General features: G+C 46.8%; 1 protein-coding gene across 3 annotated transcripts in view; it reads left to right on the top strand.

Annotated features, from left to right (window-relative positions):
* PRKCA (protein kinase C alpha) overlaps window positions 1-27141 on the top strand; it is a 426048-nt gene that overhangs the window by 321439 nt on the left and 77468 nt on the right. For all 3 annotated transcript variants that reach the window (XM_012525515.4, XM_004459463.4, XM_071210756.1), the window contains 3 exons: window positions 18701-18857; window positions 19821-19955; window positions 20161-20257. In XM_012525515.4, the coding sequence (XP_012380969.1) occupies window positions 18701-18857; window positions 19821-19955; window positions 20161-20257 (389 nt within the window). The remainder of the gene's footprint in view (window positions 1-18700; window positions 18858-19820; window positions 19956-20160; window positions 20258-27141) is intronic.

Here is a 27141-nt window from a genome sequence, read left to right as displayed (position 1 = left end):
GATATGACTCATACGTCCCGTTTGAACAAAGGAACGTGTTCCTGGTCTGGCCAGTTTCCAGAATCAGCCAAGGGTAAACAATTTTTGGTTCAACGACATCTGGCCAGTTCAACCACCTACTGTACTAATTATCCCTCTTATTCAGAATCTGTAAAACAGCCCACCAGGGTCCAGTGTAAATGGCGCTGATGTAGAAGAGGTTTTGATAGTGGCGCCCTCAGGAAGCAGAGCCCTTTGAACAGGGTCACAGCTAGAAAGGGAAACAAGTGGTTCAGGAAGTAAGACATTGCATTAGGGTCGGGGAACTGGACAAAGGCCTCCGGGCTGCAATTTGAGCTGTTTGGCCTTAAAAGCCTCTCCCAGAAAGCAGCTTTGTCTGCAGGCTGTGTCACCTGCTGGACCCAAGTCTCCTTTCACCCCCAGAGATTTACTTTCAAGAGAAAGAACTTGTTGGCAAGGTGCTAACAGTGCCTTTGAATTCTCAGCCTCCCTCCTGAGAAAAGCCAGGCCACCTGGCTGCCATTCAGCCAGGAGCAAGGAAAGCAAGGTGCGCCTTAGGCACAAGCCATTGCCGGAGGCCCCTCCCTTGGCGAAGAGAATTGTGTGTCTCCCGTTGGTCTATAAACTGAGGGATTTACGCTGGGAATGTCAGGGCCGTCCTCCCACCACGTTCAGCCCGGGCTCTCGAGCGCCCCGCCTCTCAGGCATCTTGTGGGAACGCAGTTCCCTCCCTGGTGGCCCTTGACTGCTAGGCTCTCCTGCTGGGTTTCTTTTTCTTCTTGACTGTTGGCCCATTCCATGATTGCCTTGGCACCACAACTACGTGACAGTTAAAAAAAAAAAAAGGCGCTTCTAAAATCAGCGATATGGGGGCGGGGGCACTATCTTGGTTATTTCCCAGGGTTAAAGAACTTTACACCCAAGACGTCAGCTCCGCCTCCAGTCACTTCCTTGCAGAATTAAGGCTAGCGCCTGTGGTTGGTTACCTTGTGGCGGGGTCTAAGGTTTTGGCAGATGGGCCCGGGCAGAGGGAGCTGATGAAAATGTCCCGCTTTATTTTTTCAAGCTGTGGGCACAACGATAAGAGGCTTTGTCAGGTGAAAATCTCTCAGCCCTGCTGTCACTAGTTTAATTAACGTTTCTCTTCAGCTTTGTGTTCTCAGACTGAAGGCTGCAATGGTGTAACAGATAGAAGGGCCGGGGGGGAAAATGCTTTATCCTTATTTTGTCTCTCTGTGGACTGCAGTGTTCCAGGCACAAGTCCTAAGAGGGCCCGGTATGCGCGTTCCTGGGGGAGTCAACTCTGAGCACGAATTTGCTGGTCACGTAGGTGTGGACCAGGGTTGGGCCTGGGCGTGGTGGAAACAACCCTCCCCAGGACAGGTGGGCCCTTGTCGGCTGCTGGCCTTGGACTGTCCTTGTGTGCCCAGGCAAAGACCCCAGGCGAGCTGCAGGAACAAGCTCCTCTCCAGCCTCTAGGGTTTAAGCACCAAGACCTTTGTGCAAAGGTGATGGACCTAAGTTTGATTTCACTGGCTTTTGTCTCTCCAGGGTTCAGCTCCTTGGGGGAGGGGAGAACCAAGAAACGTTTTTGCCTTTGCGAGGCTCATGTGAATGTTTAAGATTTTATTAGCATCTGCCTCGGAGCCAGATCTGATTTAATTTAATTTAACCTCCTTGGTTATTTTCAGTTCGGCTTAGTCTATTTTAAGGAGAGATGGAGGGGGAAGTCATCCAGGGAGGGAGCGGGCAGGTGGGGGCCAGGAGGTGCCTTCCGCTCCCCTCTTTAGTGACTCTTGAGCTTAATGTCACGATGGGAAGCGGTGGCTTCGTGGAGACGGTCAGACCAAGTTCTCCTTCAGTCTGTGTTCACCTCTGGGATCATCCCCTGTTTTACAGAGAGAAGAAACAGTCCCTCAGCTGAGGAGGGTGTGGGGGGAGGCAGGGAATGCTAATTAAGTAGCCAGAAAGACAGAGAGAGCCTCCGAGCGCTGCCTAATGCCCCCCTCCACTTGCCCTGTCCTTTTTCCTCTCGGCAAAGTGCATTTCTCATCGGGTAGTAGGCTGCTCTCGGCGTTTTGAAGCCCTGGGATGGGGGTTCAGGAGGTGGGGCTACAGAGCCTCCCAGTGTGGCGGGTGTTGTTTGGGTGACTGTATTAGAGGGACGCTTCCTCGGGTACACCCCCCCGCAAAAAGACCACCGAAGCAGGTGGCTCAGGGCCCAGTAGAGGCTCCACCAACCCCACCACCCCTCCATTCCCCTCTCCCTGAGGGTGTATCGAGAATAAACAAGAACAGCGGGTAACTTATGACCATTTTATAACTGGAAGTTGGATCTGGGTATGGAAGCTGTACAAAGGTAATAAGCAAACCGGCCTCGCCCGGGCAGCGCGCGCTCACTGCTGCCACCACTCCTCGGCCGCCGCGCCCCCTGTGTGCGCCTTGGCTCAGCGCCTGCTCTCCCGCCCCCTCCCTGCCAGGTGGCCTCAGGGAGGGGGCATTGCTTGGTTTGGGGCTGAGTATAGGATTGCAGAGAGGGGTGTCAGGCCAGCCACGCCCCCTGAGATTCAGTCAGTTCAGCACACACTGAGGCTCTGTCCTCCAAGCCAGGTTCCTCCAAGCACTGCCTAGTAAGTACGCAGCTTACTGGTCCCACACAGCCATCCTGAAGGTGGAACCTGGAAACCTGTGTCTGTAGTGAGTTCTCCAAGGTGAGTCTAAGCATGGTGTCATCTGAGGACTTCACCTCTGCAGTGTAGGTAAGACTTAATAAAAAGGAAAAAAATGTGTGTGTGTGATGCACTTTGAGGGAAGTTATTAAGTTAATAAAACTGCATACCATTACCCCAAACAGGACATAATCTGGAAGCACAGCAGCCTCTAAAGCAGGGAGGTGGGGGAGGTCCCTGAGGCGGGCGTTCCACTCTGAAGGCCCCAGCGTTCAGCCTTGTTACCACCCAGGGATGGTCAGGCCCCAAGACGCCAATCCTAATACACTCCTGAATTGTGATGCACCAGAATGCCAGTTTATTCCTTTACAGAGAGAACCAAGACTGTCCCATTTGACTGTCAACTTGATCAGAGCAGTCTCAATGCAGTGTAGATCAGTATAGTCAAGACGCAGGAGAAGACAAATTGTAATGAGCCCATTTTATTGATTTGCTGTGGAAAACACTGATAGACCAGAAATGCCGGAAATCTGCTTGGGCGGTGCCTTTTCTCTCTGTTGACAGACCTTAGGGGAATCAGACCATGGCCTAGAGAAGGCACTTTCCACAGGGGAGTTGCATCAGCCTTCGATGGCACCGGCTACGGGAAGCTCTGTTCTGACTCACATTGATGGATCTGTAGTTTTTAATCCCAGAGAAGAACCTTTTTTTTCTGGATTCCGTCCTGAGCCCCGGTTCAACCCTGTTAGTGCCCTTACATGCTCAGTGCTGGTACAACTGCCCCCCAGAGCAGTGCCCTGTCCTACTGGTCCCATCCCGGGCAGCCACAGTGAATCCACAACAACAGTGGATCTCACCAAATGTGTTTCCTCACAGTCCTCTGTGGATTCCTTTTTCTTTTCTTTTTTTTTTTAATTTCCAAAGAAGAACTTGCTCCCCTCATTACCTAATACCTGAGGGGGGAGGTCACCTTATCATAATGTTCTCTGAACATCAAGCCACTTTATCTTAATTCTTTGCAAAAATGCCCAGAAATCTGATTCTCTGTCTCTGCAGTGATGGGTATGAAATAACTTGAGGTAATAGAAGAGCAATGTTTATCTGAGAGCAGATTCTTAACTTCAGGTCTAAGGACTCACCCAGCCCCCAGCCTGCTCCAGGGCATCAATGAATCCTCCAGAATTCAGTGCAGAATTGTGTATCTGTGTTTTGGGAGGGAGGGGGGCCACAGCTGTCATCTTCCCCAGGCGTTCTGTAACCTCCCATATTTAGAAACTGGTTCCTAAAGGAAGGTCTATGGGAAGAACCTTTAACCCCCTAATATCCACACTAGAGACATAGAACTTTGGACATAAATGATGACATGAAAACAAAAGTATAAACATATGCCATGAAAAGAGATGAGCTGGCAGCTTGTGTTCAAACTGGAAAGAATCATAGAAGTTTCCTCATCCAGCCAAGGATTGCCCAAAAAACCTAGGAGGCCTACTTTACTGTGGAGGCGCTCTTACTTAAGGGGGACAAAATACTGCCATCTCTCTTCTTTCCATACAGTCTGCAAATAGACTTACTGCCAAAGGAAGAGCGTAAGAATTGGCAGTAGGAAATGACTGGCCTGAGGGTTCCGAATCCCAGAATGAAGTGCAGGGGACAGAAGATGCGAGACGAACTTGTTGTCAGTGGGCTTATAATTTTAAATGGGTCCCACGGAGAATTGGAGAAGAGTCCACCTGGGTCCAGCAAAGACACACTGGCAATTGGAACAGGAGCCGTGCACATCAGGCTGAATGCCAGATTAATTCTAAGGGAAGGAAGTTCACCAGACTCCAAAGCAGACAGTGATCAGGCCCAAGGGAGTCCAAGTATAGCGTCTTCTGGCAAACACCAAGTCTGCATGGATTCTTCCTCATTTGAAGGGGAATAAAGAAAGGAAACACACTGGTAATCTGTGGCCCATTTAAACAAATATATTGAGGGATAAAGGGAAGACTCATCAATGAAAGGAAAATGAAGAATATGTTTGAAAATGGATTACTGAAGGAACCAGAAGAATATTTGAGAAAATTCCATATGAACTTAAGTAGAATGCAAAAATATACTGCTGCTGTAAAATAAAGACTTGAAGCCATTTGGAGCGAACAGGTAGAGAGAAAAGGCAAACAGGATGATTTTTTTTAAATGACTGAGGAACATCCAAAAAGACAGACAAGATGAAGGGCATTGAGTTAGTAAGAAATGCCTGCAAGTAAACTTAAACTACGGTTCCATAATTAAAATCATCATGGAGCATTAAAAAACAGAATAGGCATTTTACAAAATCTATAGAAAATTCTGTTAAAGAATCCTGAGAAAGTCTCCCAGGATTCAGGTAAAAGAACAATAGATGATTATGAGAGAGAAGGTTTGATAAAAATGGGTAACTGAGAATAAGGATATAACTTGAAAGTTTTACTTTTGTCCTAAGGATAAAGAAAAATGGGAACAAAGCAGTGGCTCAATATGATAGGAATAAATTTATGGAACATTCAAATGGAAAGAAATCTATTCCAGCAAAATTAAAGAAAAGGAGTCTATAACCAGAGACATCCTAGAAAAGTTTTAAATTTTCAAGGAAGGGAGGGAGGACAATGAGAGAGAGTGAAGGAAGAGGAAATAGAAGGAGAGGAAAGGGAAGAGAGAGAGAAAGAATGGAAGAGAGAAAAAGAGGGGAAAAGGAGGGGAGGGAAGGGGAGGAAGATTTCTTTCAGAAAATATAGGTTACCTCTAAGAGAACAAAAACCAGATTGACGTTAGACTTATCCTATGCAGTACTAAATTTGAGGGGAAAAGGAAGCATCATTTACATACAGAGTTTGTAGAGACAACATTTTTTGCCCCCAAATTTCTTAGCCAGATAGGCTATCATTCATGTGTGAACGCAGCAGAATGATATTCTCAGATATGAAAGGGCTCAGAATATATACTGCCCACATACCTTCCTTTTAAAAGTTACTTAAAGGCAAGAAGACGGCAAGATGAAGTAAAGTTGAAAGTGTAGGAATGGGGAAGTCATAATATAAAAGGATAAGCCGGAAGCACACTGAAAACAATTGAATATGCTAATATGAAAAATAATTATTGAATACCATGTCATATAAACATTTTAACAATAATTGGAGAATCCCAAACTCCAGATTATTTTATGGTAACAGAAATGGGAAATGGAACGAGAGGTGATCAGGTAGTAGGACACAGATGCACCCTTCTTTATACACTGTTGAGGATAGTCAGAAGATACTCTTTAGTTCTTTCATTTGATAATTAGAAAGGTAGAATAAAAAATGTTTGGAGGAGAATCTAAGATGGTCACTAGCAAAACGAAAGCATTGTTTATACTTTTAAATTTATTAGAAAAGGTAAATGCAAAAAATATAACAAAAGACTAGAAAAGAAAAAAAAACAAATAGCAAGGAGACAGAAAAGTAATAACAGAAGTGAAACCACATGCAACAGAGGCACAGAGGTTAAGAGTGGACTGCCTGGGTTCCTGGCTCCACCCCTTACTAGCTGGGATAACCTGCAAGGTACTTAGTCGCTCTGAGCCTCAGTTTCCCCATCTGTAAAATGTGCTGAGCACTTTGTCAGCTACATACTCATTACAAATTACAAGGATAAGGTAACAGGTTAAACTACGACAGTTTTCAAATTGGGTTTTCACCAAAATTCAGCTGGCTATATTCTACTAATGAGACATACACCTAAAGCAAAATGATCCATAAACACTAAGGGTAAAGAATGGGCAGAGATTTATCAGAAGAACAAAATAAAGCAGCTAAAGTGGAATTAATGTAAATCAATACACCTGGATGAAAAAGGCTGAGTAGAGCCTTGTACCAATATGTTTTAAAACTCAGAAATCTAGAACAATTTACAGTAGTAGGCTTATTGCAAGAATTCACATAAAAGTAGAATATGATCAAATAGATGGCCCTGAAAACAAAGCCTAATATAAGCAAACAGAATCCACATGAACAAATGGAGAGGCTATGGTTCATTCCACAAATGTTGTTAGTAAGTTGTCTAAACATTTGGAAGGGAAAAAAAAACTAATCTTGCCTCACACTATACACCAAAATGAATTTCAAATGGATTTAAAGGTTAAATATAAAAAAGAAAATATAATAGAAGAAAACATAAATGAATAGCTTCTTTCAGAAAAGGCAAAGATTTTCTAAGACTAAAGGAAATGAAAGAAATAAAGGAAAAGCTTAACAAATTTAATTGTATAAAAACTTAAGCTCCTGTTTTTCTAGAAGCATAATAAATGAAATCTTAAATGCAGTTTGCAGTAAATATGACAAAGGGCTTTTTCCATTCATGTTTAAAGAATTCTTTGACCCCGTAAGAAATTCCTTTATATTCTCTACAGACTTGAACTAGGAGTAATTCAAAGAAAAAGAAATACAAATGGCCAGGTAACCTTAGGGGGGGGAATAATCAAGGAAAATAATCAAGGAAGCCAAAATTAAGTAAATATTTTTACAATGAGTGTATTCATTACTCTTGTAATAAAAATATTAATAATTCTTAAATATTTTCCTACATTGTTTTTACAGAATCATTTTAGTCTCTCGTATCCTGTAAAATATTATTTGTCTCATTACCAAATTCTGTTTTCTTTCAGAACTTCAGGGTTATAGAACTTTGATAGAAAAAACAGATAGGAGATGGATGAGCAGGTGTGTTTTTAGTGTATTTTATTCCTCTTGCCTCCATCTTTGGCAGTAAAGAAACAAATATCACAAAATTTATCGGCCATTTCTGAGATGGCATCAGAAATTCTGTGGGTTTCGTGAACACAGTCTGTCCCAGCAGACAGGCGTGGCAGAGTCAGAAAAATACAGCAAACTGAACGGTACCAGGGCCCCCCACACGGGCACCAAATCCCAGTCAAACATTGTTCATTGATAACTTTGCATTTTCTCCCCGAAATCTGGAGGCATTCTACATGCTGTTTCTCGTAAGCACACAGCCCTTTCTGATATGTTTTCCCTGAAAGCTGGAAATAGGTCATATGTCTAGTCTTTGGTGGCCGGGTGACTCTTTCTTCAAAGCATTTAAGGTTTTCTAGAAAACGCCAGACCCGCTCTGGCCTGGAAAGGCCTGTTAGGCGTCTCATTGTCCTAGAGCCCCTCCACATGGACACTTTCTGTATTGCAACCAAAAGATGAGACGTTTTCCAGCTTTCCTGTCTGCTCAGTGAGAATGCATTGAGCACTCATGGGGCTTGCCTTACCCTGTGGCGACCCCTGGGGGGTCGGGGGGTGCAGAGGCCCAGGGAGGAATGGGCACAGCCCTGCCCCCAAGTTGCTGGCCAGCTACGGAGATTCAAACCAGCCCTCAAGTTGCCTCCAGCCTTCAGGGCTGGGCTGGTGGTAGAGTGGAAGGTCAGAGAAGACGGGGTCTCTGCCCAGGTAAGGGCCAATGGCACCGGGAGAGATGGAGGGGTGCACTCCAGGCAGTGTGTGCGCAGGGGCGGGCTGCATGAACCCAGAAGCAGAGGAGGGTGGCGTGCAGATTTGTGCAATCAGCAAATAGTCACCAAGTGCATTCCAAGGTGCCGTGCTAGGCAGTAGTTTGTAGTAAAGATACCATCCTCTTTGGTGTGGAATGTGTCTTTGAGGAGATTTAAGTACTAATTCTGACAGGTTGGGTACAGTTAAAAACTTAACCAGGCAGTAGGAACAAAAGCCAGTTCCCAAATCAGACTACCGTGAGCCATCTGAATGTGGGCCAAAATATGGAGGGTTCTGAAAAAATACAGAGGTGAAGGGAATTGTAGAAAGCGCAGCTATTGGCATCCATTCAAAATTGGGAACCTCAAAAATACTTTGTGTTATCTCTTTGTTCTAATTTGTCTGTGGGAGGAAAATGTGACTTTTCCTTCTGGCCAAAGAATTCTATTGACTGTCGGATGAGTGCGTTACGTGGGGCTGCCATCTGCGTGGCGCTCACACCTCCCCTAACAACTCTCCATGGTGTGTTTGAGCAATGAGCTGTCTCCCAATGTCAGGTTCAGCTCAGCCACTAGTGGGAGCCCACGCAGGGACACTCGTCCTCAGGCGTATTGAGAAATGGGCCACGGCAGCTCCGGAGGGCCTCCATGGACAGACCACCCTACACCCCCCATCCCAGAGCAGGCCCCCCATTGCCAGACCTCTCCCAGCTCCCAGGCCTCTTCCCCATCGCCAGGCAAAGGAGGAACCCACCCAGAGGAATGCCTCTCCTTTTGCAGACGAGTTCTGGAAGTGCAGGAAGAAAGCAAGAAGACCCCTCACCCCTGGGAGAACCAGTTTCTCAAAGCGTCGAGCAGCGGTCTTCATTCCAGGAATGCCCTAAAAAGGTGGCAAATTGTGTCAAAGGGTTCACAGCTAAAAGAGAATGCACCATCTCTGGCCTAGAGTGTTTTAGGATATTCCTCTTACCCAAAATTAAAGCCGGTGGACATCAGGAATGTGACGGGGAGCCACACCTCACCGCGCCCTCTCGCTGTCCTGGCTGGAACCTGCCAGGCCCTTTCTTTCGCAGTGACCCTCTGTGTCCTCCTGTTGGCCCACGGCCTTGCTGGCTCTGGTTCCTCCTTGGAGCCCACACCAGCTTGCCCAGCACCACCTCTACTCCACCCCACCCCTCCCAGGGCTTATCAGTCCACGTGGTTTGAGAGGCTCCAACTCTGATCCTCTAATCCCTTGCCTCATTGCTAGACAGCTTGACCGCCCCCGTAACATCTCACGTGAAGGGCATTCGGTAAGTCCTGTTCCGGAAGCAATCTGTCACTCCCCCAGCTTCCCCATCAGCATTCGCAGAGGAGTTCTGGCTTCGGGCTCTGGGTGCAGAACTGACTTGTAGTGACGTGAGGGAACTGGCAGCTTCCTGGACACAGTTTTTCCCCCTGCAGCAGCATCAGATGAGGTCTCAAGTAAAGATGAAAGCAAAACTCGAGAACAGAGTGTTCCTCCTAGGAACGTGACCAGGAAAATGTCATCTAGAGGAAACTTGAGAACTCTGTGGTGTGGCTCCAGCACAGAATTGTTCTAAACGAGTTGAGTGGGTTTTTCCCCTTTTTCTACCTGATCCAGCATATCAGCCACTTGAGATGCTCTTGAACTGAGCAGCTGGATTATTAGGAGGGTAACTTAGGCAGCAGGGCCAGCCCTTGTCTCTGTAAATTCTCAGCTAGATTAACTGGAAAGTGGAGGGGCCTCTGTGATGCCAGGGCTCTGCTCTAACAGGTAAGCTTTTTTGCACCCCAGTGCTAGTGGGCACATGTTCCTTTAAAATCCCCATTTCTGAAGCACCTGTTACATAATTAAGGAACGGTTCATTGATCAATCATCATGTTCACCATTGCACTTGGTCCCTGGGTGGTGCCAAGGTGTGAAACAGACTGGGCGAGCTTAGACAAGGTGGGGCTGGCCGGTGGCAGTGGGTCCTGGCCAGATCCGATGCTCCAGGGAAGAGGCTATAAATCATGTTTGTCTAGAAATGCATGCTCCTGTGCCAAACAGGCCTGATGCAGCCTGGAGAAAAAGGCCCACGGGAGAGGTGTTAGCTTCTGAAGGTTCTGCCAAGGGCAGCAGTGGATTCTGGCTCCAATTAGAAGGCACGTCCTGCCTCCCCCAACCCCAGCCCAGGACTCTACCCAGGCTTTAGGAGTGCACCGGCGTCTAAGAGGCCCAGATCAAGGCAGAAGGATGCAGTCTTAACCAGAGGTAGAGCTTCCTCACCAGATTCATCTGCTCCTCAAATAATTCACTGTGTTGTTGTCCTGGTGTGGGCTGGTGGTGATGTTAGTTCTGTACCAGGAGTCAGCAAACTATGGCCCAAAGGCCAAATTTGGCCCACAGCCTGTTTTTGTAAATAAAGTTTTATTGGAACACAGCCACACTCATTTATATTGTCCATGGCTGCTGTTGCTCTACAACAGCAAAGCTGAGTTGCTTTTCGACTGAGACTGTCCTGCAAAACCAAAAATGGAAAATATCTCCAATCCAGCCCTGAAAGAACATCTGTTCCACACTAACAGGTGTACCTGAATGCAAAGGCCATCTTGGATGGAGAGTGTAGAGGTGAAAGCCCAGGCAGCAGAATTAGGACTTGACCGCACTCTTGACTCCATCGTTTCTTCAATGCCAACCTTATGCAAGTTAGGTGACCCCTCTGTGCCTCAGTTCCCTAGAAAATGGACATGAGTAATGGGCATATTGTTTAACAGGCTGTTGTGGGGTGTGAGTATAGGAAAGCACATGGAACCTCATCTCTAAAGGGTACCTTTCTTTTTTAAGTGAACTATAATTCACGTTCCATAAAACTCTGTCTTACGGTACACAATTTTGTGGTTTTCAGTTTATTCTCGACCTTATACAACACTCACCACTATCTAACTCCAGAACATTTTCGTCAGCCAAAACTCCATAATGCTGTCTAGCTACAACCTCAGTAGCACTTGGTTCAAATCAGTCATTCTCAATGGAGAAGGGAAAGACACACGTGCACACACACACACACACACACACACACCTCAGGGTGCCCATCTTTACCATATCTCTAAGAGGCAAACCTCTTAGAGATAGTCCATCAGGTTTCTCTGGCGTTGAATTTATATTGATAGTTGAGTCTCACATTCTTTGAAAGGTGGCACTATTTATGTCCTGTAATTATCATGGGTCACGGGTGTGGGAACCCTCCATCACTCCGCCATCTAATATTACACAACACCAGATTCTTCTGACCACGTACACCAACTCACGTACACCAACTCCCTGCTTGTTTTCTGTGGTTGCCTGTTCCCCCACTATTTCTGCATTCATTTTATTTTCACTGTTGATAATTTCAACAAAGAAGAATTTGTTTTTTTCTGTCGTTTCAGAGGACCTAATTTCTGCTTTTGCATGATGTTGGATAGATTATAGAATTTTGTTTACTCTTGTTTTTGCTGCTGGGTAAGGGTGGAGGTGGGAAGGCGGTCACCAGATCAGCACCCACTGAACAATACTGACTCTTGCAGCATGTCCTTGTTTTGAGCCTTTGTCCTTGGTGGTGGTTGTGAAACAGAAGCCATGAACAAGGGCTGCTCTTAGAAAAGGGGGAAAGGCAGTTAAAATAGAGAATTATTTTCTAAAGCAAAACAGATCATTTAAAGAATCATGTTGGCCTTGGATTTTGAGGCACTTGACTTCCGTGCATCACCAAAAACAGCATCTCTGTACAGCTATGAGCCCTTGAATGAGCAGGGTTACCATCGGCCAGTGGAGGTGGAGACAAGCCCAGTCTGCAGGCAAGGGGGACGTGACGGCATCCGCAACAAAGCTTTCAGTCTTTGTGCTCATGGATGAATTCTTCAGAGCCTCCATGTGCCCTTACCTTGACCTGTGCCCAGGAAAGCGCTCTGGGGCAACCTGGGTGTAGAGTTAAAAATGCATGGGGGAGGCAGGGAGATGGGAACACTTTGGGTGGCATGGGTCCTGACCTAGTGTTTGTGTTAGGTGGTGAGTTCATGGGTGTTTCTTTTATTATTACACTTAATAATTTTTGCTATATGTATACATATATATAATTCTTTTGAGTATATCAAAAAGTACATTGATTTCTCTTTTTTTTAAAATAAGCTATTTTGAAAAACTGGGAGCTGACATTGAGCTCCAGCCCAGCCCCTGGGTCTGGAAATTCCAGGTCTAATGAACTGTCCATTTAATCCACTTGCTTTCTTTGCCCCGAGGAAACAGTCTGCTTCCTGGGCCAGACAAGGGGGACTTGATGGTGACAAAGATGATGATGATGATAATGACGGGGATGGAAAGGGAGGAGAAGGAGGAGGAGGTGGTGATGGTAATAGAAAGCACTTCCTTAACACATCCTATTAATAACGGTAGAAAATACATCCAGACACTGTTCTAAATGCTCCTCCTGTATTCATTCATTCAATCTTCACAACAGCCATAGGTGCTGATATCCCTATTTTACAGATGAAGAAGCCGAGAAATCGGGTAACTTGTCTAAAGTCACCCAGCTAATGAGAGGTGGAGCAAGGACTTGAACCCCGCTGCCCACTAGGTGATGCTGCCCCTCGAGGAGGCACGGCTGCCCCCTGCAGCCCAGCCGCGCTGGGATGCACCTGGAACCCTGCCCCCTGGCTGCAAGTCTTTGGGGGTGTGACTTGCCCCCCGCCCCCAAGAACCCTCTGCCTGTCCATCTGCCTGCCCGAGGCCACCCTCCCCGCAGGCCCTGGGAAGATTCTCTGACCCTTCCCAAGTCTGCCCTACCCCTCGGCCACGGGCGCCTTTCTCTCCGCTCTCCCCATCTGCCGAGGGCCGCTCAGTCCTCTGACCCGTACATCACCTCGCTCCTACGCCCTTACTCAGAGCCACGGCCCCGGGCCGGGCTAGCCCCCTCTAGCAGGTGTCGCTCGGGCAGCACCTTGGTATTTCTCCGTCGTCATGGTCTTATTTGAATGGATTTTGTCCAGAAATGATGTCTTACATTATCAGGAAATTGTGTAACCTTTCCCCCAGGCTGATTTTTCCCAGTGCTGGGCGTGAGAACTGATGATTGCACAGCAGCCATCTCAAGCCAAAGATGGGACTGGAATTAGTATTCTATATTTCTACTGAAGTTCTTGAATTACAGAACAGACCTTCCGTTCTGAAAGGGCCAGTGTCACAGAACATTCTCTTCAGCAGCTGTGTCGGCCACACAAGGCTGCAGAACTGCTAATGAGAAGCAGGGGAAGGCATTCTTACCAAGTTCAGCTGTGGGCGCCGGCCCATTTGGGCGACCCTGGGAGCACAGTTAGTGCTTCTCAACCGAACAAACAAGGGAAATGTGTTGTTCCCATTGGCACAATAGAGCTTTTAAAAGAAAAGTTCTCGTTCCCACTACTTTATCTAATAGAGTGATATTTTTTTCCCTATCTTAATTCTGTGGGTCAAAGCAATTTGGTTGTGGTAGAAAGTGAGACAGGAAATGAGCCGGGTGCCAGTCCTCTTTTCCTTGGACCTCCTGATGCACGCAGGCCGAGACTGTTCCCATCTCTGGTGACCTTAGGGTTGGAATTCCCTCCACCTGTGCCAGCCGCGTGTGGGCCAGAGCCGCTGGTGGGCGCAGCTTTCGGTAGTATTTGAGATGATTTCTGAAGGCACTGAACTGAAATTAAAAAGCATTCAGTTCCACGGTGAGAAAGGTATTCCCTTTTCAATTTTCTCTCCGTCTCATTTGTAACACAGAGACCCCATTTGGGGCTAGAATATCCTCAGCGCTGTAATACTTGTGAATTTCTGCTTTGGAACGGAGAGCAGGCCTCAGGCAACTCTGTCCCGCAAGAAATTGATGACACCTAGATTTTCATTGTGTTCATTTTTATGGTTACTTTCTACTGATGGTACACAGTCTTGGTTTTCCATCTACCATAGTGACAATTTTCCTTGTTAAACGTTGAATGTTACAAAGCAAGCCACTTTCAAGAAAACTTTTTTTTTTTTAAGATTTATTTTATTTCTCTCCCTGTCCCACCCCCCCCCCCCCCGACCCCAGTTGTCTGTTCTCTGTGTCTTTTTGTGCTGTGTGTTTTTCTTTGTCCGCTTCTGTTGTTGTCAGCAGCACAGGAATCTGTTTCTTTTTTTTTTTTTTTTAAGATTTGTTTATTTATTTATTTCTCTCCCCTTCCCCCACTCCCCACCCCGGTTGTCTGTTCTCTGTGTCTATTCGATGTGTCTTCTTTGTCTGCTTCAGTTGTTGTCAGCGGCATGGGAATCTGTGTTTCTTTTTGTTGCATCATCTTGTGTCAGCTCTCTGTGTGTGCGGTGCCATTCTTGGGCAGGCTGCACTTTCTTTCACACTGGGCGGCTCTCCTTATGGGGCGCACTCCTTGCACGTCGGGCTCTCCTACGCAGGGACACCCCTGCGTGGCAGGGCACTCCTTGTGCTCATCAGCACTGCTCATGGGCCAGCTGCACACGGGCCAAGGAGGCCCAGGGTTTGAACCGCGGACCTCCCATGTGGTAGATGGACCCCCTGACCACTGGGCCAAGTCCGCTTCCCTCAAGAAAACTTTTAATAAGAGTCCGATGATGCTGGCAACACCGTTCCGGGGACCACCCTTTGAGAAGGACTGTTCAGGTGCCGTGACTGGTTCTCTGTCCTGGCTGAGCTTGAGGGACACTAATGCCTGGACTGCAGTCCAGGCCAGTTCCACGTGAGCCTCTGGGGGCAGGGCCCTGGCCTTAGCATTTTAATCCAACAACCCAGTGTTTTCTCTGTGCAGCCAAGGTTGAGGACCACCCCGTGGGACAGCCAGCCACCTGGGCCAGCATCCTCCCCCTGGCCCCACACCCCGAGCGCATCTGTCGTCTGCACGTCCAGCTCCCACTTTGCTTTTCTCTTTCCTAACTCGCCCTCTTCCAGGAACCAGTTCTGGCAGCGATGCCCTCCAGCCATGCTTCTTGGTCTAAGACCTTGCTGACACCAGGCTGTGGCAACCACTTCAGAAAATTTCCACATGACACCGTTTTCCACAGCGTGCGCTTTCCAGGTTCTAAGTGTCAGTCCAGTTTCTGGACATCTAAGCCTTTGTGGTGGTGTCCTCTGCCAGAGAATTGTGTTAACAGCAAACACGTCTACTGTGTGCTGGCACCACTCCAACCACTTTACACACCTGACCCTAAATAACCTTCACACACAACCCTAGGAGGGAGGTCTGATTTTCCAGATGGGGAAACTGAGGCACAGAGCGCTTCACTACCTGGCCCAGGGCTACTCGGCCACTAAGTGGCTGAGCCAGAATCCCAGTGCAGGCAGCCCATCCCAGAGCCCACAGTCAGAGCAGCCGGACCCCACGCCAGTTGCTCTCCATCCTGATCCCAGTGGCCCCGGTTCTCCAGAAGTCACAGGCTGCTCTCTGCTTGCAGGAAAAAATTTAAATTTGTACCACTGTCTGCCTCAGTGACATTTAGAATCGATACCTCTTAATTTCCAATTTAAATGATAGCCTCTCCTAAGAAACCCACAGCGTTAAATCCCATCAAGATTGTAACTCATCACCATTCGAAAGAGATGAGTCTTGAATGATTGTGTGCTGGCCCTCAGGACTGTCAACTGAAGGCACAGAAGTCAGAGCCCACCATCCTCCTGCAGCAGCATCTTGCATCTCGGGGGCTCCTGGCGCCACTGTGCTCCCTTATTAGCTTCTCTGGAATGCAGCCTGTGGCCACTGCAGCCTTAGACATTCCAGGGCGTTTTCTGCCTTTTAAAGAGTATCTGATTCTCATTCCAGGGCTTAATCGGAGGGAGACCTTTGCCCCCTGTCCATTCCTCATGGGAGAGCGCCACTTCTGCTCAGGCGTTTCCTCCTCTGAGATCCTTGGGTGCTGCTGCAGGAGGCTAGACCTTCTGCGTGGGCTTGGGTGAATTCTCAGGTGGCCCGGACCCCTGGGGACTTCCAGCCTCATGGAAGATTTAGAAACGATGGTGTCTTAGTCACCAAAGGGGTGCTGATGCAAAATACCAGAAATCAGTTGGGTTTTATAAAGGGTATTTATTTGGGGTAGAAGCTTACAGTTACAAGGCCATAAAGCATTAAGTTACTTCCCTCACCAAAGTCTATTGCCACGTATTAGTGCAAGATGGCTGCTGACATCTGCCAGGGCTCAGGCTTCCTGGGTCCCTCTCTTCCTGGGGCTTGCCCCTCTCTGGGTTCAGCTGCCCTGCTATCTAGATCAGGCGAATGACTCTGTCTCTCCCTGGGGCTCGATTCTCTCCAGGCTCAGCTACTCCGCATTCTCCTGTGTGTTTACTTCTCGGGCTCCAGCTCAAAACTCCAACTTACTCTTCTGCCATGTCATTTTCTCTGTGAGTCCCTGCCCACCAAGCAGGGGGCAGGGGGAGACTCAACATTCTACTGCCATGGCCCACTCAAAGCCATAATCATTATTGAATCAAGTAAGACTGAAACCTCTGAATCCAATATATTCTAATACACCCAGATGAAAAGACCAGTTTACAAACATAATCCATAATTGAAACTCATCAGTAATACCAAATTGCTACAGATAGGTAGTGAGTCTAAACCCCGGGCCTTGGGCATAGACACACTCATATCATGGAATCTGTGTTTTGTTTTGTTTTTCCTTTTTCCTTTTCCAGGCGCCCAACAGTATAGGACACATTGTATACATTATGTCATTGAATTCTCAGAAATGGCTCTGCCACTGGAATTATACCCCTGTTTATTTTCCTAGATAAAGAAACAGACTCAGAGCCTGTCCTCCCCAGTGCTGAGAGTTACACAGTGAAGGAGGCAGGACTCGAGAGCTGGGCTGCCGAGCTGCAAGCCCACGTCCCTTGGTTTTATTTATATTCTGTCTACTCCCCAACTAGAGGAAGTCAGATATCATCTCATAGGGAGAAATACTGGGAAGGCATAAATGGAGTACGGGGAGCGCATGCTCAGCTTCTCTGTTGCTGGCAGACCCGAGCTAGCCCACCCCTCCTGTCAAACTCCCCCTGAAGACTATTGGAATATGGTCCCATCTGTCACCTTCCCATGCTCAGGCTGCCAGGTAAGGATGTCAAAAGGCAGGAGTCTGCACACAGTGTGTCCCCAGATAAGAGAGGCACTGCTCATCTTGATTCTGCTCTTAGGGCTGTACTCCTCGCATTTGCCCCCAGAGAACTGAAACCCCCTCCTCTACCCCTGCCCACTGCTAACTCCAGCTCCTTCTCCTCAAATGCTTCTGAAAGTCTTTATTTGATAAAAGGATAAACTCTGCTGCTGCTCTGCATGAATGGGCCAAAGCAGTGGTCTCTCTCTGCCAAGGAGCGGAATCATCTGGAGCCCAGCACAGATCACGGGCTCCACCTTCAGAACTGCTGGCAGAGAGACTACACTTTCAAGAACCGCTGGGCTAGAGAACCCCATCTCAGATGTTTATCAAAGCTGTCTGGCTGGATTGAGATCCCGATGAGGGGCTATTTCAGCCACATTGGGGATGATGCCATGGGAAGATGGCAGGAAGACACTTGGGGTGGGCAGGCTCAGGCCTCTGGGCCCTTGGCATCACAGTGAGAGGTAACGGCCCATTTTGTTGGCATGCGGCGGCTTTAGGCAGTCACTCCCACTTGAGCAAGCCTTTGCCAGCCACGTTTCTGAGCGTGCCTCCCTCTCTGCGCGGACTGGCCTTTCCTCCAAATTATTTTGAATTCCGTGTCTGTGCTTCTCAGTCTGTAATGTGTGCTGGAACCATCTGGGGGTCTTGTTAAAATGCAGCTCCTGAGTCGGGAGTTGTGAGATGAGGCCTGAGAGTTCTGCATGTCTGACAAGCTCCCCGGTGGTGCTGATGTCGTTGGTCCGTGAACCCACACGTTGGGTGGCAAGGCCATAGCGCAGCTGCAGAGCACGTTCTGAATTACAGCTGTAAGCAGCCAGCCTTGCTGCACAACAGAACCATCTGGGGAGCTTTTAAAAGCCACAGCCCTCGAGGCTAAGTATTGGGACTTTTAACACACACACACACAAACCCTGCCCCCGGTGATTCCAGTGTGCACCTAAGGTTGGAAACCACTGGTCTTTTCAAAAAAGAGAGGGATGACACCTTCTAGCAGCTCAAGCGTGCTTGGCTGGGCAAGGAAGATGCACCAATTTTTGAAGAAAAATGCTGCAAACTTCACCTGGCATCTCGACAAAATGAAGACTCTGCTTCAGTAGGACTGGGTGGGCTGCAGGTTTCTGTTTCTCTAAGAAGCAGCCCAGGGCCACCGCTGCTGCTGGTCCAGGGCACCGCTGCGTTGCGAGGCTCTCCCACAAGGGCCCACATAATGCCCATGCTTTCCGGCAGCGATGGCAGCAGGTGGCTTTTCTCTTGCTGAGTGCCAGAGGCTTCTGGTGCTCGCCTCCTCTCCCCATAAGCATCATCTCGATATCTCTTTCATTCAGGTCCCTGAAAAATAGGGGTCAGCTCACGCTTGTTAACATTTGCCTTTTCTTCCTTCTCTTTTCACAGTACGGGATGCAAAAAATTTAATCCCTATGGATCCAAATGGGCTTTCAGATCCTTATGTGAAGCTGAAACTTATTCCCGATCCTAAGAACGAAAGCAAACAAAAAACCAAAACCATCCGCTCTACATTAAATCCCCAGTGGAATGAGTCCTTTACATTGTAAGTTGTCTCTTCTCTTCTTGAATTGAATTACTTGCCTACGTACCTCAAAACTCGTCATCTCATTACAATGAGGTGGATTCATCGCGACTGTCTTTATAAACGGTTATTCCTTCCTAAGGCCTGCTCAGACTGCTGCTGAGGAGGTGCCGTTACCACCCGATGGTGGAGTCTAACAAGACCTGACATAGCGCAAGCACTCAATTATTATGCATACCTACTCTAGACACTAAAATTCTGCGTAAGGTATTACAGGGGATATAAAGTGTTGGCGATGTGTCCCTATCTGTTGACAGACCTAGGTTCTTCAGGGGCGGAGGTGAAAACAGAGGGAAGCAAGAATTTAAATAGTAATTTTTTAAAACATGGAATAAGTAATACAGAAAGTGCTGCTCCCTCAGAAATGTGAAGGTCACCCTTGCCTTCAAGCAGGGAAGGCTTTCTGGAGGAGGTAACATTTAGAGTGAGACTTGGGGAAGGCCGGCACGGCATGAACAAGGCAGTGGTGAGGAAGCACGGGCTGCAGCGAGCACAGCCCGATGCTCCTCTTCGTAGACTGGAATGCAAGAAGCGGTTTATCCGCAGACAGCCAGAAAGGGAGCTCCCTATTGTACTGAGCGAGGCTGGCAAACTTTTTTCCGTGAAGGGACAGAGAGTAAATATTTTAGACGTTTCGGGTGAGGCAGTCAAAATTCTGCTGTTCTAGACAATACGAAAACAAACGGATATGGTTGTGTTCAGTAAAACTTGATTTACAAAAGCTGGCAGTGGGCGGATGGGCCATGGTTTGCCCACCCCAGTCTAGACGGCAGGGTGGCCTGGTACTTGGCTGGTGCTGGGGAGCCGCAGGGAGACTGAGTCTTGCATTTCTCTATCGAGGGCTCCGGCGGGAGCATGCGGTATCCCTCCAGAACCCTCGTCAAGACAGTCACGTGTCTGGTGCGTGTGTGTGCTCTTTTGTAGCAAATTAAAACCTTCGGACAAAGACCGGCGGCTGTCGGTGGAAATCTGGGACTGGGATCGAACGACCAGGAACGACTTCATGGGATCCCTGTCCTTTGGGGTTTCGGAGCTGATGAAGATGCCGGCCAGTGGATGGTAAGGGAGCCCTCGAGGGTGACTCTGCCGGTGGCCTCAAAACATGAGACCAAGTATAAGCTGGGGCACGTCTCTGAAATGGCCATTGAATGAAAGGGAATGCGTTTCATGAAACAGCTCGACTAGAGGTTGAAGGAGAAGAGTTGCTGTGTCTGTGGATCTGCTGTAAACACTTAACTCTTCTTCTCTCCCGTGTCTTTGCAAGGTACAAGTTGCTTAACCAAGAAGAAGGTGAGTACTACAATGTACCCATTCCAGAAGGGGATGAAGAAGGAAACATGGAGCTCAGGCAGAAATTTGAGGTGAGGATACCAACAAACTTACTGAAGCTACCTTTCCTCCATCAAGCATAACTGTAAGAAGGGCCAAATGTTTGTGGTTCCATTGCTGACAGGAAAAAAAAAAGTAACTTAAATGTGAATAATCTTTTTCTTTATTTTAACCATAAATTTGTATAATCATTTTTCTTTGCAACCTGTTGACATTCCACATCTGTTATCACTTAGAGACTGGAAATTGGAAATATTCCAGAAATGAGCTTGGTTGGATTTTGCGTAAAATATTGGCTTGCACATCAGCGGGAAGCCAGGCAAGGTTCTGAGTGCAGCCTTCTCATTACTGAGCAGGGACTGTGCTCCTCAGAAGGGGAGGACATCGGTTTGGCCTTTCCTTGGGAAATTGTTTGAGTGTAATTAAGCTATCATGCTGGCATCTAAGCTTTATTCTTTTCCTACAGAAAGAAAGCATCCTAGTTTTGCTCAGGAGACCACCCTAAACAAATACCCCTTTGCATTTTGAATTCTCTTTGATTTTTGCTCCAAGTCTTTGAAAAAGGCCACTCTTCTTTCTTATTCTTCTCATTTGGTATCTTGAATTGACCCCTGTCCCAGATTCCTTCCTCCTTTCTCTGTTCTCCTTCTGCCCTCCTTCCTTCTCTGCTTTTCTCCTCTCTATCCTTCCTTCTCTTTACTTACCAGACATCTTGGCTTTAGGTGAACACTCTTTTCTCCAAGTACCAGCCCATGTTCCAAGTCAATATTTCTCTAATCCCCTGCAGTTTGGCTGTTTGAGGGATGCATGTATATGGAGACTTCTGACACTACCCAGAATTAGGCATTCTTCACAGGGTCAGGGCACGGTCCTCCGTCAGCCTGCCCTCACTTTAGACATCAGCCACATGTCTGGGGGGCCCCAGGGTCACCTTCACGTCTGACCAACTGGCTGTGAATTCAGGGGCTCCCACTACCCCTTCAGAAACAGCAATTCACTTGAACAACTCGCAGCATCCAGGAAAGTGCTCTACTTCTTTCTTATAGCAAAAGATACAACTTAGAACCAGGCAAATGTAGAGACTCATGGGGTGGGGTCTGGGAAGGTCCCCAAATGTGAAGCTTCCCATGTCCTCGCCCGTGGAATCAGGATGCATCACCCTCCAGGCACATGGATGTTTATCGCCACCCAGGGAAGCTCATCTGAGCCTTGGTGTCCAGCACTTTTATCGAGGCTTCCTTGCATGGCATGACTGATGGACTTGATGCCGGGTGGCTGGCTCCATCTCCAGCCCCCCTCCCTCCTGGGAGGTCAGGCTGCTAATGCAGGGCTCAGACCCGCTAATCACACAGTTGCTCTCTGTGGCCCGACCTGCCCCTCCCTGAGCCACTTTGTTCCTATAAACTATCAGATGTGGTGTGGGAGAAGGGCCACCATGAATTTTTCAAAGACATTCCTAACACTTGAGAAATTCCAGGCTTCTAGAATTCACTTACCAGGGGCCAAGACAAAGGTCTGACCTCTTTTTGGGGAGCACAGATTCCTTATTACCCAGGCTAATAGTCTGTCATCAGTCTGTGTATCTGGGAGATTCCTTTTGTAATTGTTCTGCTCTTTAGACTAATAAGGATTCCCTGGAATTTCCCCACCCTGAGAAATCTGCACGCAGCCACCCCACAGTACCATTCTGTTACTGAAGTGCTGACATTCAGAATGCTGATGGCCTCTCTGCCCTTTTGCTCTTTTCTTCTCCCCAGTAAAATTCTGTCCCAAAGAAACATAGAGAACATATCCAGTCAGAATGAATTCCAAAAGATGCCAAATATGAAATTGTTCAAATTATTCTGTTGTACTAATGTTATGTTAAAATGGCTGTCACTGGCAAATAGTTTAAGGCAAGGGCTGCAGGCTTGAATGGCCTCCACAACATAAACTGAAATAGGCTGCAGTTGATATAAATAAATGGCACCTGGCAGCAGCCCTCAGGGTTAATGAGACAATAGGGAGCAGTGGGGACTGGGGGGAACTGCTGATCACGGGCCAGATTTGAGTCCCTGGTGATCTAAAGAGGCAGCCACTGCTGCTCAGCACGAGGTGATTATTGCACAGACCTGTGTTACCAGATCTTCCAGTTCCTCCAGAGAAGCCAAAAATCCAGATTTTTATATGGTAAATTCTGATTTCTTTTAATGTTGGCAGTTAATCAAAGCATAGACCTCCATGTAAATCAACAACTCACATCTACTATAAATCAACAACTCACATCTACTGCCTAGATGCAGGGAGGATTCACCCATTGGGAACTGCTTGCAGTCTCTGCTTTTAAAAAACACAGGAGAGAAAACATGATAAATTAAAAAGAAAAATATATATATATATATGTGTGTGTGTGTGTAAGAAGGATGATGTTCTTCCTAGAGAGGACTTAGAATATTTAGAGGCATTTAAGAGGAAGTTAAAAGGCAGGGTTCTGTGTAGTCTCAAGTGTTAATTTGTTTTTTCCTTCCCTGACCTTCTCCACCCGACCCCATGGCCAAGGACACTGTGGAATACTGGACCACGAGGCTTCCTTGAACCAATCCCCAGTGTCACACCACCCTGTGCTGGCTGGATCTTTCTAGAATTTCTGGGCTCTGAGGCTAGCATTACTCAGACGTCCCAGGTAGAGGAGAGACCTGAGAAGCTAAAAATAACCCGATTGGATGTCAGACCACAGGAGGTCATTAGCAGTCAGGGTGTCAGGAAAGGTTGGGGACATTGTGATGTCACTCTGCGAAATACCTGAGACCAAGCCTTGCAGATGCAGAAATATTGACCCTCCTTTGAGGGCTCATTTCCATGACTTCCTGGAGAGCAGCCTTCCGGTTTCTCTGGGCAGTGAGTCCAGCTTTTATAAAAAGTCGGTGTTGTCCCATGGCTACTGTGGCCTCTCATGGGAGGGCCGTGGACTCTGCAGTGGAGCGCTTGCCCACGGGGCTGCAGCATCCGCGGGAAGAGGTGAAGCCAGCAGGGTGCACGAGGGCTGGGTGCCAGTCAGTGCTGGAGCACCTGGGAGAGCTGTGTTTCAGCTTCGTCTTCAAACATCTTTTTACTAAGCTTTCAGCATGTGTTTCCTAGATTGGACTCAAATATATTGGTTCATTTACCTCCAGCATTAAAAAAAAAAAAAAAGCCACCTCAAGAGACTGGGCAGGAAGCCCACCAGGTGATGTTAAGAAGATGCTAAGAATTTTATGACATTTGTCCTGCTGCAGTTGACATTAAATATGCAACACTTAGCAGTGGCTGCAATGTGAGGACTTTCCTTTAACCCACCTCCTGTCCCTCCTCATACCCCAGCCCTGGGTGACTGCTTCCCAGGGTCTACCAGCTCCCCTCTTGGTCTCCCTTCAGTGATATAATTACCATTTTCATTTGCTGTCTTCCCACCAGCTCTTTCATAGACACTGTCCCCATTCTCAGGAACAGTTTGATTCAGCTGAGTAAGATTTTGTTTTTGAATTTAAAGTTCAGTGGTGAATCATGATTGGATAAAATACAATATGATGGTTAGTCCTTTTAGGAACAGGCATTACTCAATGGGATTGCCCAGCATCCATTCTATAGGATATTTCTTTCCTGTCCAACTTCATTTTCTAGAAAGAGTTAACGGAACCTAGCTTTCAAATCCCTCCCCAGAAATCAAAAATTAAAGGAAATTCAAAATAAGTGAGCTTTTACAACTCTGCCACAACATTAGCATTCATCTGATAATGAGATGGAAAATTTTTTCAAATTTATTGTTGATTTTAGAATCTTGGCAAACACAAGGAACAGTGAATGAAGCTCTTAGGAGCCAAGGAAAATCCCAGGAGGGTTGGAAATGACCTTACTTTCTAACCTATGCCCTGCTAGAGCAGTTCATCTGCCTAAAACAAAAAACCAGATCAGTGCCTTGACCACATTATTCTGTGGCCCTTTAACCTGCTCCGTGTTTGTCTGCAAATAAAGTACCCATGGTCTCTGATTCATAAACATATAAATTACATATCCATTCATTTGTCCGTAAATAAGGATCCAGCAGTGAGCCAGGGAGACAGTCCCCCCTCTCCAGGAGCCTTGTGTTCTGTAGCTGGGTGCCCACTTCATATCCTTCCTGGGAGTGGGGCAGGAGTTTGTTGAGAAATGAGAATAACCCTCTGAGCTGGTCAGCCAGGCCAGGCCTCCCTCTGCTGCGGAGGGCGACCAGGATTCTTGTTCCTTCTGCCAGTTGGGGGCCTCCTGTCCCGTGATGAGCCTCATTGCCAGGGAAGAGGGTCACCTGCCTTCCCTTAGAGGCTGTCCAGAGGCCTGGTTTAGCCCTGGGGTCAACAACCTTTTCCTGTAAAGAGTCAGGCTTGCCAGGCCATATGGTCTCTGTTTCAGCTTCTCAACTCTGCCATTAAAGCACAAAAGCCGCCATGGACAGTGCCTGAATGGATGACCAATAAAACTTGATTAACAAAAACAGGCAACAGACTGGATTTGGCCCATGGGCCTTAGTTTACTGACCCCAGTTTAGCCTGTGGATTCCAGAATCAAACCCTGGCTTTACTGCTTATTAACTAACTAACCCAGTGTCCTTAACTGTAAAATGGGAATAATAACAGTATTTACTTAATAGATTTGTTTTAAATATTAAATTAAGTAGTTAAGATAATAGTCAAGATAAATATTAAGTTAAGTAGTCAAAATAAAGTAGTCAAGATAAAGCAATTAGCCACAGAGCTGGTATATAGTAAGTCTTATAAGTACTGGCTATCATTGTCATCATAGTTATCATCATTGTCATCATTTTCAGTATATTTCATTACAGAAACTGGGTTATAAAGGGCCCTTTTTGGAGCTTCACTAAAAATGAATTTTCCTGCTGAAATCATGTTCTAAACAGTGGGCATGTTGTTTGTCCTGTAGTCCAGCCATGTTATGATATAAGAACATATTGGCAAGAACCTCATCTCCATTTATAAACATTGCTTTTATGGGAAAATATATCCCGATTTACATTCAGATGAATTTCTGGAACACAATGTGTTTGTCAGTTGGAGACTTCATGTATCTGGGAATGTATTAGATAATCTCTTTGCACAACAGGGTATCAGCGGTTGTTAGGGCAGTAAATAGACTCCCAGTGAGGAGTCAGCTTGCACTCACTGGCTTGGTTTAGGGTCCCCATTAAAGGCTCAGAAGTCAGCACATCTGAAAGATGTTTGTTATAAGCCACACAAGGATGAACATCATAATGGGAATTGCAGCTAATGACTAATTAGCAAAACGATTCCATTAACAGATATGCCACAGTTGATTTATTACTGATTCCATTCATTTTAAAGCCCAATATTTTTGTTGGTGTAATATTGCTATTTTGAACTTTTACAAAATCCAGGGTCTGAATCTTTCACATTTTGAAGTAGGCCCAGATAGTTTTATGCTACATTCAACTTTCAGTTCAAAAAAGGTGTCTTCTGGCCACAGATTTCCCTCATTTAAAACATTTCCGGAGCTTCTTATTGCCATTTGTGTTTCCATTTCCATAATTACTCACGGGCTGGAGCATTTTTTTCCTTGTGTTTATAAGTCAATCGATCTTTCCCCTGACCCAATTGGGCCACATCTGCCTCCAGAGTTAGTTGTCCTAGAATGGAAGGTGGGGGGCTGGGGGAACCAGGGGTATTAGGGAAGGAGGGACGTTAAAGAAGTTGGGAGGAGGCTTAGGGGGCGAAGAAAAGGTCAGGTGAATCCGGTATCAATTCCAGGCCCTCCTTTGGAGGCAGCCACTTCCCTTCTACAGGGCTGCGTGGCCTCCTTCCCCACCCATGCCTCCCGTGCAGGCCTGTTCTCCTAAGGCTGCTGCTCCTTCCAATCCCAATACCTGGACTGAGATCGCTGACCTGGCGCCCAGCTGGAGGAGGTGGGGTCCCGAGCACAGGACTCATGGAGACCGCCTCTCCCTTCTTCCCATTTCATATTTCCATTTTTAACAAAAGAAAACCTACATTCGCTCATCTTCTCTAGCATCCCACTGACAACTGCTGATTTGTATTTTGATGGCTTTTCGCTGCAAGTGGACTTTCAATGAATTGGTATATACCTGTATAGGGTTGTTTGTCTCTCCCGTTGTTTTAAATGATTTAAATATAAAAAAGCCAAGCCCCTTTCCTCAAAAGAGGCTCCTCCATTATATTCTGCCTAAATGTTGAGATTTTTCATGGTTTTCATCGTTTATTTTGGATTTAAAAAAACAACAAAATAAGCTAAAAGCATCTGAGCCTTTTTCAATTCTTACAGCAACTTTTGCCACCTACCATTACTCCACTCCAGTGTAAGTTTAAATTTAATCTTTAAAAAGAATTTTTTTTAAAGCAGAACAGACACATCTGTAGCAAATGAAGACAGCTAAGCAGCTGCACACCTGGGCTTTGTCTGTGATAGACTATTATCTGTTTTCAGAATATAATGAAAAATACTGTCCCCTAGAAAGCTGACAGATCACATATATCGTGAATAACTCTGAATATCAAGACCTAATAAAAAGAGTTGACTTCATTTAGATTGCAGTGTTAGTTGAAACTTGTGAGTCTCTACAGGGAAATACTCTACTTTTAAAGCTCTTATTATAAAGAGAGAAACTTACGATTAAGTGTGACATAAAGCCAGTGTTCTCAGAGTACAGTTTTGAGTCCCAGCTCCCATCAGCAGGAATGGGATAATGACAAGGGCCCTGATGAAAGGAGCACATATTGAGCGAGGCTAGCCCCCAGCAGTCTGCCTGCAGAGGACCCTCTACCACTTTCCTTTGAGAAGTGTCACTGCCTAGCCACTGCCCTGCCCTGGAAACAAGAGGGCTGGGTCTCCCATATCTCAGTTGCATGACCTTGGGCAAATTTTTCAGTGTTTC

Source organism: Dasypus novemcinctus, chromosome 21 (genome assembly GCF_030445035.2).
Source record: "Dasypus novemcinctus isolate mDasNov1 chromosome 21, mDasNov1.1.hap2, whole genome shotgun sequence".
Lineage (NCBI taxonomy): Eukaryota > Metazoa > Chordata > Mammalia > Cingulata > Dasypodidae > Dasypus > Dasypus novemcinctus.
The sequence above is the reverse complement of the archived record's forward strand: the minus strand, read 5'-3'. Positions and strand labels throughout refer to the sequence as shown.